At 42.4% G+C, this 12,230-nt stretch overlaps 2 protein-coding genes across 2 annotated transcripts in view; one reads left to right on the top strand and one right to left on the bottom strand.

Moving 5' to 3' along the window:
• The window catches only part of UROC1 (urocanate hydratase 1), a 122,024-nt gene that overhangs the window by 32,590 nt on the left and 77,204 nt on the right, over positions 1-12,230 (top strand). The window lies entirely within an intron of this gene.
• The window catches only part of LOC106499003 (netrin-4-like), a 57,189-nt gene that overhangs the window by 16,686 nt on the left and 28,273 nt on the right, over positions 1-12,230 (bottom strand). Inside the window, exons 4-5 of the mRNA XM_067303601.1 lie at positions 2,672-2,798; positions 1,938-2,126 (exon numbers count right to left, since the gene is read on the bottom strand). Coding sequence (XP_067159702.1) covers positions 1,938-2,126; positions 2,672-2,798 — 316 coding nt within the window. The remainder of the gene's footprint in view (positions 1-1,937; positions 2,127-2,671; positions 2,799-12,230) is intronic.

The following is a 12,230-nucleotide window of genomic DNA, read 5'->3' as shown; positions in this document are numbered from 1 at the left end:
AAATAGATACCTCAAGAGGGCAAGTCAGCTCATTTCTCAGGCATCTATGTTAGGCTGTGATGAATCATTCCCTAGAGGTCCCACTCTTTCTCCACTGACTATACAGGGAGTCTAGAAAAGACACTTAACTTTCGGGTGGCTAAACTGAGGTGCAGAAATCCAGGCCCGAGTGTGCAAGTCAGAATAGGAACAATTGCATTTGGGAGCCTTTTGCTGGCAGCAGTGCGTTCCCAGGTGAAAAGAACATTACTGTGTCTGACACTGGCATGATAGGAATAAAGCTCTTGGAACAAGGTAAGTTTCTGCTTATCCCTCTGTATCCCCTTTGAACTGTTTTTCTTTTGCTATGCAGAGTATTGGCAAGATGCACTGAGAAGCTGGTAACCAGACCATACAAAAGGGGCAGAGGTAGAATCAAGGTCTGATTTCACCCAGCAGACTGTTCTAGGGTTTCCACATAAATAGGCTGTATTTTCAAACAATTTTTTCTTTTCCACTGCTCTCCAGTGCTCCTTGACTTTAGTGTGTATCTAATATTACACATGATTTTTGTTACTACACCATCACCCTGCTGTCAAATGCAAGAATTCGTGCAAAGATTCTTTTAGGCGCTATGAAACTGAAAATGAATCCTCTGGTTCAGCAGTTTATTCTCATTGCAAACATTTCCTTGCAGCAGATCTGCTCAGAGTAGTCACAGGCCTGGAAAGTGGGCCATGAAACACTATGGAGTACAGGGCATGTTAGCTAAGCTGACCAGCAGCCCTGTCTGCTGAGCAGTGCTCTTTGATGAAAGGTTATGGAATCAGAGAGAAAGGGTTGTGTGGAGGCAGTCTGTGCTGGCAACCAAGATCCAATGGAAAGAGAATACAAAAGAGCAGAAATATAGGATGTGCTGTGCACAGAAGTTTTAAGTAGTATCACAGCCCATATGGTCCCAGGGAGAGGAGTGTTTGTAACCTGAGCGTTTGGCCGAGTGTAACCTTGATGTAGACTGTCAAAAGGGTAGGAAAGCTTCAAGAGCACAGGCTGACAATGAGCATGAATGAATATAGATGACAGGACAAAGTTACGTGTGCTGGCAACTGCTGTCCTAGTTGAGGGTAAGGAAAACTGTCCAGAGGGAGGAATGAAATGATACGTTGTTGGAAATAGCAACCTCCCAAACAGGTGCCAGATGGAATCAGAGGTGTGAAGCCTGTCAGGATACTCAGGAAATATCTACGCTAAGGGAAATTTGGACTTGTTCTGGCTGTGTTCCAGACTGACTGGATGCAAACTGCCTTGATCCAGAGGTTGTACTCCCATGTTAGTGCCTCTATGCCTCAGTTACTTCCTAACACATTCCACTGAAGTGTTAATGAGGCAATTAATTTGGGCAGAACACCCCATAATACAGCTGTAGAGTTCAGAGGTGAGGCTGAGTGAGCTCTGATCTACCTGTTCCCATGTGGACAGACAAGTCTCAAGCTTCCTACAGTTCCTGCAGCCATTATCATATATATTTATCTGCACAGATGTTGCCATATCAAATGGAATTTAACAATAGCTTACATGTAAGCACACATAGCCTCAAGAGAGATGCAGATAAACCAGCTAAATATGACATGCCTCAAATGAAATGGGAGCCGCATTATTTTAAATGCAAGCCCAACAATGTATCTCCACAGAATATACTGGTTTTGGAGAACTGCAGCAATTAAAAAAAATAAAAAACACTAAAAATGCACTTAATTTCATGATTCCACAGAGGGAAGAATAAACACAGAAAAATCAGGAAAAACACCTTTGACTAGAAAATTGTATTCTAGAAACAAAATAGGAAGAAACAATAATAATACTTAATAATACTCATGAATTACTTCTACAATAGTTGATTCTTTTCATAAGTTTCCACCACTCATTTGCCTTTACTGCATGTGACAGTAGTCACTTACGTTTGCAGACCTCTGCGGAAGACATGGGTTTACCTCTATCTCGGTAATACCCCGGTTTGCACCTTTGACACCGATGTCCCTCTGTGTTATGCTTGCAGTTGTCACAGACTCCACCACTGCGCTTTCCTGATGCCAGCCAAACGCTCAGATCAAAGTGGCAGCTATCAGCATGGTTGTGGCAGCGACACTCTGGGGGGTAAACAGGAAAATATATTTCAGATTTATATAATAGGCACAGCAATACTTTTTAAATGGTATCATTTTCCTACCATGAATCATGGAAATATATCTGAATGTAATGTATTTCCTCTACCTGCAGTCCTCTGTTTTCGTAAAAACTAGAAATTTCAATACAGGGTGAGTTCTATCAGGGACTAGGAAGCTTGGATGGTTGTGAACTGTATGGTATTCTGATACCGAGACAAACCAACCTGATGGTATCCTAGGCCCTATGCAAAACCCTAGAATACTAAAATGCCCGAGGAAATACAACTGTGTGAAGACCAGATTTCTGAAGCGTAAATTCTGCTTCCAAATAGCCCAAATGGATCAGCTGTAGTAAAACAAAGTGCATGCTAGAACAACTTTCAATCAGCAACCAGCAGTTTACCCCCACTCTGCTGTAATGGCACCATTAATGTAAATTGATTGAAATCTGTGTTGTAGGGCTTTGCCTGCTTGAGTGGTGATTGTTCACCCTGAAATGCTGGATTAGCAAACACCCTCCCACTTACTTCTGCATTCATTTGGTGCCCCTGTTTTTCCATCTCCTGGCTTCCAAGGCTGATCGTTATATAGTGGTGCACATTTCTCACAGTGGTCTCCTGCTGTGTTGTGTCTGCACACACACGTCCCGTGGACCTGTCAGGGGAAAGAAAATACATTCAAATAGCTAAAATCATTAACAGGGTGGAGTGCCCACCAGCCTCACAGGGAGGTGGGACTCCTGCACAACTCCTCCCACAGCTGCCTGTCTCTCTTAAGAAACACACAGGGCTTGGAGCTTAAATGTGTAGGCTACATCTCCTCTCACAGTCACTACTGATGGGGATTCTTCCCGTCTTGTAATTTAAATGAACATAGCAACACTTCTTTTTCTCTCTCCAGCTGGCTATTTCACTACTACATCAGGATGCAAACTGGAAACAACAGGGAGGTTCCTTCTAAGGGACCCTTGCGACTACGAGAAAGGCTTTACAGAATCCAGACTGTTCTGATAATTGCTGGCAGGGGTATCACAGTACGGCACCCAGCAGTATCTAGTGCATAGGAAGATAAAAGGTTTTGACCTTCTGTACAGAAATAGTATAGCATATTCAAAGTATCGAGTCCTGTCCCAATCAATTTTGCAAGGCTCATGTGTTAGGTAAAAGAGAACCTAGCACCCTCTAGCAGGCTGGGAACGTCTGTTCTTTTCTGGCTGCATCTGGGCTACCTGGGGAAGTTGCTGGCTCCAGCCTTTGCTTCTTCCCCATAACTGTTCATTACCAAAGGCTGTCATGTCCTCAGATCTGTCAGCTGAGCTGGATCAATAGAGGCCAGACTGTTTAAACTGTGTATGCTAACAAAGCTTATTTTGACTGATGAGTTCAGAGCAAGAGCACACAAAAAGCCTGAGCAGGTAGTCACCTCCAAAGGCAGTGACAAATACACTCTTGACTGACACAATTGCAATCACAGGAGAAGACAGCCTAACGGAAGGTGTTGGACTCTGTCTTATTTGACATTAACAGTGATCTGGAAGAGGGAGTAAATACAGGGTAATGAAATCATCATGGATTAGTTAATTATAATTTGCTAAAAAAGCAAGTAATCCAAGATCTCCTAGCATAGTTAAAAGTGTGTCAAAAATAACTATTAAACCTGGAAAAATACCAACTGGTATACCTGCAGAAAAGCAATCTGAACCCATGCCTGTTCTGTGATAGGAAGGAGCTGAGAAAGCACAGATGTTTGAAGAGACCTATGTACAATAGGCACCTACTGACTTGCATATGGATATGCAGAAGGTAGGCAGAAGAGGGCCAGTGAAATCTTGGGCTGTTTAAGAGCACTGTGATGCAAAGTGGAAAGGAAACAGTTACTTATTTCTTGCTTGCAAGAAACTGTACATGCAATACTGTGTTCAGTTCTGAACATCTTGTTACATGATAAATAATGAGAAATTGGAAGATGTTCAACAAAAAGCAGTAAAAAGTTGGCACAGCTGACAAATGGGGCTAAACTACAAGAACTAAGTATATATGCCTAACTAAACTAGGAAATAACAATTCACAAAATATTTGAGGAGGAAACGAAGAGTTGCATGAAGTCCGCCTAAAGCTGTCTGAATAGTGTGATTTTTCCCTGTGACTATTTGCTTGAAGATCCTGAAAATTCACTTGAAAAAAGAGCTTGCTTCCTTTGTACTTACCTGCCCTCACTGAGACCGTAATAAATTAATTTTACTCATGGAAATGCTCTAATATATGTCAGTTTTGGAGTCTGGCATTCACACCAGTAACCTGACCTTGGAAACTGAGCTAGTCCAGCCTTGAAATGGAAAGGTACTTTTGAAATTGGTTCTGTTCTCACATCATTTTGCACATCAGAAAGATAATAGCTGTGTCCACTATAAACTCTAATTTGATGCACAAGATTCTGAAATATCTAACTACATCCAAGAAGTGTTATACAGGAGGTTTTTTTCCAGTTAAGAAAAGGGATTCTCATATCTGTTTGCAGTGCCTCACAGAGAAAGGAGATTTCCATGAGACATTCTTTGAGGAAACATCCAACACAGGGAGTTGGAGAAGGGGAAAGGTGGGGCAGTAGGTGACGGTCTTGCTCTACACACATTACAGGAGAAGCTGCCAATTAGTGGCATGCATTTCATGCTGAGAGACACACGTACTAGAGCAGGCAATCCAAAGAAATCAGGGACTAAAGGCTCCCCTCCCTCTGTGCCCTGTTCAGGATGCTAAGCTCTGTAACCACTGTCACAACTCTGGCCCACTGCATGCTATACAAAAAGCAGAGGCCGAGATTTCATTTTGACTGGAGTATGAATTGAATCTAATCCTTTAGTCTCACTGCTAATGTGAGTTGTGTTTCTCTATAGTCTTTCCTGAAAGTCAGATTTTCCCTTTGCAGTTCTGTCCCCTGCCCTCATCTTGCATCGCAGGTAAGTTGGGATCAAGAGAGAAATGTTAAAAAGAGCAATTGCCTGAATGTTCTCCCCTGCCCCCAAAACCCATTTCCCTGCAGCAATTTGCTCTCCAGTCTCCTGGTTTCTAATCCTCCCAGACCAGATATTTCATGTAGCTAGCAAAGGGGATAGGCTGCAGCTGATGCCATTGCCCCTCTATGGCCAGCTGGCAGATTTGCTGCTGCACAGAGCGGTTGGCTGCCTCCTCACGGAAGACTGAACACAGACTTCAGGGTATGCATTTCTCTGACAGAGCTCAGCACCAGTAAACCTCAGGAGGATACAGCATGCAGCACATTACGTGATGCCTCTCCAGACCTGTGTACATGTCAGTTGTCCGTGTACAAAGCACTAAGTTGGATGACAAATTACAGAGACAAATAAGGAAATTATTAATAAGTTGAGGGTGTTGAGCTTCTTTCCCTTTGGATTTAGCTTTTCAGACTTATAAGTTTTTCCCCTATGGACACAGGCAGTGAGTGACCTAAAAGCAGCAAGTCCTTTCCAGAAGCCATAGAACAGAGGGAAAAGGACCTAGAGTGGGGGGGGGGGGGGAGGTAAAAATTGAGAACATTAAGATCTACTGTTCTGGGACTTCAGACTGTATCTGTACTTTACAGTTCATCCCAAAGTGGACAAGAACAAAAGTCTTGGATCCAATCATTTAATTTGAGGAAAGTGCCAGCGTATTCCAGTGCAAAATTTGTAAATTGGCCTCTCTTAAAACACATTCAAACTATACATTTACTATATACAAAAACCCATGAAAGGAATGTTGAACTTGTACAATGAAAGCCTGCTAAAGTTGGAGAATGGCAGAATTAAGCCATGCAATCTTACTTTAGCCTTGAGTGACTGATCAAATATTCATTATTCCATAGGATCTTGTGCTTGCACAGCACAGATGGTGTGAACACTCATGAACAATTATTCAGAGAGTAAACAGAAAAGTTCAGTGAGGAAGGAAGAATCAAGTTGTTGTTCTTTGGAGGTAAGTAGGTGCGTTAATTTAGCCATTGCCCACTGGTTTGTTTTGTTACAAGTTATAATTTGCAAAGACTATAAAGGGATCGCATGTTGTGAGTAGGGCAGAGGTATAGAGGAAGTTTCCTGCCAGTGACTCCTGTTATTGAACAAATTACCACCAAATCTATATGTAGAAGGATGACTGGCTTGGACAAAAGGCTTGAAAAGCCAAACAACCAGCAAACAGGAGAGCTAGTGAGCAGGCAGAAGTAATCATGGAGCTGGCATGGAATTTTATAGGGAGTGTTAGAAGGTCTGAGGAGTACTCTTTCTCTGTATAGGTAGAGACAAGGAAGAGAAAGTACAGATGGATTTTAGGGGGCAATGGTGGAGGATAATGGAAGAGAAAGCCAATCTATCATGTGCGTTATCTATGGGTGGGTTAATTCATGGAAGCTGTTAATTCATGGAGAATCATCTCACATCATTCAAAGGGGAAAACAGATGAGGAGAAGAGCACAACACGAGGTGACAGTGAGGTATAGAGAGGGTTGGTGAGGAGGAGAAGAGAGCAGACGCAGACAGACACCTCAAGTGGAATACAGATAAGGAAGGTGATTCATGGACATAAGTGACTATGACAGAAAAATCATTTAGTGGCAGAGAAATTGAGCTGTGGAAGAGGCCTGTTGCACTGAAGCAGAAGGTGAAATAAGGATAGAAGAGGAGGGAGTAAGTAACAAGAGAAGAACAATTTGTTCTGTTAGAAAGGAAGAGATAGGGGAGGCAGCCAGGGATTGGAGTCCAGGAAGGAACAAGAATGATATATAGGAAGTTGTAAGATAAAATAGGAAATAAGATAGCTGCTTAGGGAAGGGAAAAAGGTGAGAGTCAAAGAAAGGCACAACACCAATACCAGGAGAACAGGCGTGTCTGACTCATTATTCCCTGCTAAAATAAGCAAACACATTCCTCAAAAGTGGGTCCCCAAAACAGAAGTTCGTGCTCTCTGCCAAATGCAAGACTGCAGGATACACTGGATCACACTGAAAGAGATCAGAGATGATTAAGCCAAGGTAGAGAAGAAAGTCAAAGAAACACAGATTCAGGTGAACTACACTGACTTTTTTCTACACCCTAGAAAGCAGGGTAGAAATACAAGTAGATAATGATGATTAAGGAGATCACTGTCAGGGAATAGCAAGAGCCAGCTGCTCCCTAAGGAATGGGGAGCTAGGAGCCAAGGGTGGTCCTAACACAGGCTATATCTTCACTCATGGGGCACCTTCCCATAGGACCTGAGCAGGAAGCCAGTAACAGGGTCTACCAACAGCCACAGACACTGCAAGGGTCTGGACCAGAGCCAGGGACCATTCAGGGAGCTCAGTCAAGAGCAGCAGGAGGCAGCCCTAGAGACAAGGCTACAACACCAGTCCAAAGTTCATCAGGAGACTTGTACAGAACTACAGACAAGATACAACGTACATCTGAGGGGCCCACTCAGGAGGGAAAGCTACCTACAGCATGCAGCTAAGGTCTATCCAGGAGGCAGAGCCAAAGACAGAAGTGCAGGCAGGCACACCTACCTCACCATTCACTGAGCAGGGCTTAAAGGGAGTCCCCAGACCTATGGACAGAGGGTGTGGGTGTGGGTCCCAGGTGAGGCTGGTCAGGACCGTTAAATGCATATTAGTGCCCTCAGGGCCCCAATAAAGGTTTTTTGATTGCCACTGGGTTGATCTCATTAGAAGGTTTAGGATATCTGACTGCTGGGAGGTGTTTGAGGAAACAAATATTTCAGCTCTCTGGGCTTGAAGCTAGCATGCCAGATAGGGGGGAGCTGGAAAGCAAGACGTGAGGAGAAGAGGCTTACATCAGATTCATGTCATCCCTTAGGAAACCTAACCAGTTTTCAGCTGAAGCCTGGTCAGTTTATGATAAGGATTTGTATGAAGCAGTTCCTGAGACAGCAGGGAAAAGATTGAATGGAAGGAGATTCCAGTTTCATCTCTCTAATATTTCACTTTGTCTTGATTGTTCAATATGTGACACACTGCATCATTCAATATATGCTGTTCCTTAGATACAAAAGCGTATAGGCCTGCATGAGCTTTTCCATAGTGCTTACTGCTGCAGTACTTGGGTACTTCAGAAATATTAAGGAATTTATTTTCATGACACCTCCCTTCATCTGCTTCTCCTCACTGCTATGCGAACTCTGGTTGTCTCCAAGGATCATTCCCATTCATTGGAATGTGATTGCATTGAGAGCTCAGCTGCTTTGACAAATTTGTCTGAAACTAGATGATACCTTCCAAAATTATTACAGGGGGCCTATGGATCAGAAAAATAGATGCATTGGCAGACAGGCAGACTGTGTCATCATATAAACATCCTAATTTCATAAAGCCAGTCTTAAGTATCTTCTGTGTGCATAATCTGTAATAGTTTATATTCTTGTAGTCATGCTTTCAGAATGCTTTCAGCCAGGGTTACTTGTGTCACTGATGTATGCTATGAGCATGTTGAAAAGAGTTGTTTCAAATACTAATATTCTGTCTCCATTAAACTTTCATTTTTCTGATTAACTTTTGCAAAGGTTAAAAGTTTACAGGCTGATATACTAGCAGTCTGAGGATATTATTAGTTGAGGAAAGGAACACAAATATATGCTACATATTTTATGCTATATTCTCAATCACCATCATATTGGATTTAAAGCTTTGCTTTTGTGCCTTGTTATGGCAGCTATATTCTCAAACTGTGGTTTCACGATGCAAAGTTGATTTAAGACATTTCTGCTTTCCTTACCATTTTTTCTGTGCTATCACCTTCTGTATCATGCCCTGAGTCATGTGTAAACTGGGCTGTGAAACTTAACCATGTTAAAAAAAATCACCCCTCCTTTTTTTCCTTGGCACCAGTATTTTTAATCTGGATCAATTCCCTGATTTGTGTCACAGCACAGTCATGCTGGTCCAGCAGAGAGAAGAGAAAACAGTAAAGGGTGCAACAATCTGGTATTGCTACCAAAGAGTTTGATTTGTGCATCTACCACCTGAACAGCTTTGAAGCAGGACACAGGAGGTTATAGCTTCATGGATTTTAATGCCAGGAGGATTGGTACCAATCATTTAGCTCAACCTGCTGCACCAAGTCATGAATTTAACCAGTTTTTACATGAAGTTCAATAACTTCTGGTTGATTTGCAGCAAATAGTTTAGAACTATATGCAGGTTTTACACCATACTTCCAAGAAATTACATGATAATTATTCACCTTTGCACAAAATTATTTAACCTGAATTCTGATTGGCAGCTGAGAGAGTAAGTGGACATTTCCCATCTGTATGTCCTGCAATTTTCTGATTTTTTAAACTCTTTTCAGCTTCACATAATAGCTTAAGCCCCTTGCTTTCTCTGCCCATTTCATTTCTTTTACCTTTTGTCCTTTTAGTAAATGTTGTTGTAGCTCCTTCTCCTGGGCTGCTCTCAGTCTATTTGGTGGGTTTTTTTCTACTGAATGGAGCTTAAATTTGGAAGCCTTCCAGAACAGAGCAACTGTTGCTGATTCAGAGACAATGTTTGTCTTTGGGTTCTGTATTCACTTTGTAATGTTGCCAGAGCAATTTTGGATATAGCAGTTTGCCATGACATCAGAGGCTAGTCCCTTACCTGCTTGTAGTAAAAGAACTCTTTCTGGGTCATTTTGAGTGGTTGCATACAAAATAATCACTTTATTTTGCCTTTATCTGCCTCACAGCTCAAACTGGACTCTGTCTTCTCTCCAAATGGAGAGGTATATCTATGTATGGGATTTATAATAAAGGCTTCAAAACCAGATTCTGGGAAGACCTCATATGACTTTTGAGAGGCCAAATAAAAAATTTACTTCAGCTTTTTCAAATTCACAAAGACCTAAGGGAGTGGGTATCTTGGGAGTAAGTCCCAGACTGGGTTGGACTGGATGATCTACAGAGGTCCCCTCCAGCCTCAACCATTCTGTGATTACAGTGCCTGCTGTGAATAGGTTGATGGTTCAAATTCCTGCTCTGGTCAGGAATGAAGAAAGCCATTATTTTCCTATGTCATTTGTTGATTTCTGGGAAATGATCTAATAAATGTGGACACATGTGGGTGTTTCTGAGAGAACTGAATTTCTGGCTCATACTTAGTCACTTCGGTAAATTAAGTCTGAGAGAAGCCGGCAGGGATAAATATTGCTGGGAGGTTTGTGGCAAGCTCAGCTGCACCATACGGGTTTTCTTCTTCACAGCAGTGAGTGAATGAGCTGCCACTATTTCCAAATTCACCAAACAGGTACTGTTGAAGAATAAATAAGTGACAGTGTTTAGCTGAATATTCAGACTGGTATCACTAAGCCTCTTTCTGAACAATAATAAAGTAAAAGCATAAATAGACTGGAAGAGGTATAAAATTTATGCTTTACATGAGGAAATATAACAGACTAACCTAGGCCTGTGGCAGCTTCAAGACACAACTCCATCCTCTGCCTCAATTCCCCACTGTAGGTCTTCACATACATGCCTGATTCTGCCTTAGCCCACATTTCACTTTGCTTGCTTATTGTTTTCCTCAATGTTAGCTTGATTTTCATTCATTTTAGGGCTAAGCTGTCCTCTCACTTCTACCAACATTGCCCACAATTCCATTATCAATCTGTAGCAAACTGCTTACAAATAACAGCTGTCACGCTGATACACAGCCCCTGAGTTACAGCCGGACACCACATCGTGCTGTCTGTCCTAAGAAAGGAGGAAGCGGAAAGTGGAGGGAGGCTCAGGATTTTAACAGGCAAATACCTGAATCAGTTTAATAAGTGAATAGCAAAGTTCAGTTCTCCTGAGAGTGAACGGCGCAAGTGAGTTTGGTCTTGTTCAAGGCTGTGTTCCTGAAGCCACTAAACAGTCTGGCCTGAGGGCCAACTGTTGCTGTAGAAAGACCCAGGATTAATTTTCAGAGGAGGAAGAAAACGAAGAACCTTTAGATTCTGTCTTTGATACATGGACAAAGAGTTGTAGATTTATAGGTCAGGCGTATGGGTTGGCACTGTACGTCGACAGTTCAGAGAAGTTTGGACTTGACCTGTTAACAGGCAAAATAACTCTGTCATTTACTTTGTTAGAAGTCCAGCTAACTCTAGTGACTGTCTGGACTTAGCTGGGCTTCCAGTGGTTAATTCATAGTGGCTCTAGGAGTGTGTGACTGAAAATCCACTCCAGAACTGGGCCTCTGAACGCTTTCTGAGTTTCTACCTCTGTACTGAGCAAACTTGCCAGCATGTGTAGCTCTCATTCAAGTGAAATTATGTTGGGCAATGGAATAGATGAAGCCAAGAGAAAGATAGCTTTCTGCAACTTCTCTGCAGATGGCTGCAGTTTGGAGAGTGGAGGAAGGACAGAGCTGACATAGCACAGGACCAGCCAAATTTATAAGGAATCTGTCGGAGGAAAGGGAGAAAAAGGGAGAGAAAGTCCATGATTTAGCAGAAGACCTATGCATTGGAAGAGCAGGGTTCTAAATCCCTAAAAGCTAAGCCCCAAGACCCATCCAGCACAGTGAGTAAACCAAGGCAAGCAAATACATGCAGGATTTTACACTTTTTGTGCTGAGTAATATGGAATTTGTTTTAAAATCCTGTGCAAAATTTCTTCGTGTTGTGTGCACCTGCCTCCAAAGCTTAAAACAGCAGATTCAGAGCACCCTCAAGGTACAACTTGGAGAAAGATTTGCTTAAATTACTGGGAGATTTTGGGGGGATGAGTGCACTGGCTGAAAGACCTTGAAAAGCCTTGATAACAAAGTGAAAACTTTTGTTCTGATAACTTGTAGGTGAGCTGAGAACAGAAACAGCGTAAAAACACAAGGACTTAGTGTATAAGGCCAAACACAGCAGTGTGATCGGTGTCCAGCTCCTGCAGTTGTCACATCACAGCAACTTCCTAGTGTTGGTGGCTGAGTCAATTTTAATTTAGAGAGGCAGGACAGTGTATATTGCATAGAGTTAAAAAGAAAAATGTGCTGTACTGCTGGACGTCAAAGAGGTGTTGGTAGCCAAGTGGTGGCTGATAGCTGTGAGATAAATCAGTTATTTCTTCCCCCACTCCTCGCACTGCCTGC

This window comes from Apteryx mantelli, chromosome 12, assembly GCF_036417845.1.
Source record: "Apteryx mantelli isolate bAptMan1 chromosome 12, bAptMan1.hap1, whole genome shotgun sequence".
NCBI lineage: Eukaryota > Metazoa > Chordata > Aves > Apterygiformes > Apterygidae > Apteryx > Apteryx mantelli.
Note: the sequence above shows the minus strand (reverse complement) of the source record. Positions and strands in the feature narration are given on the sequence as shown.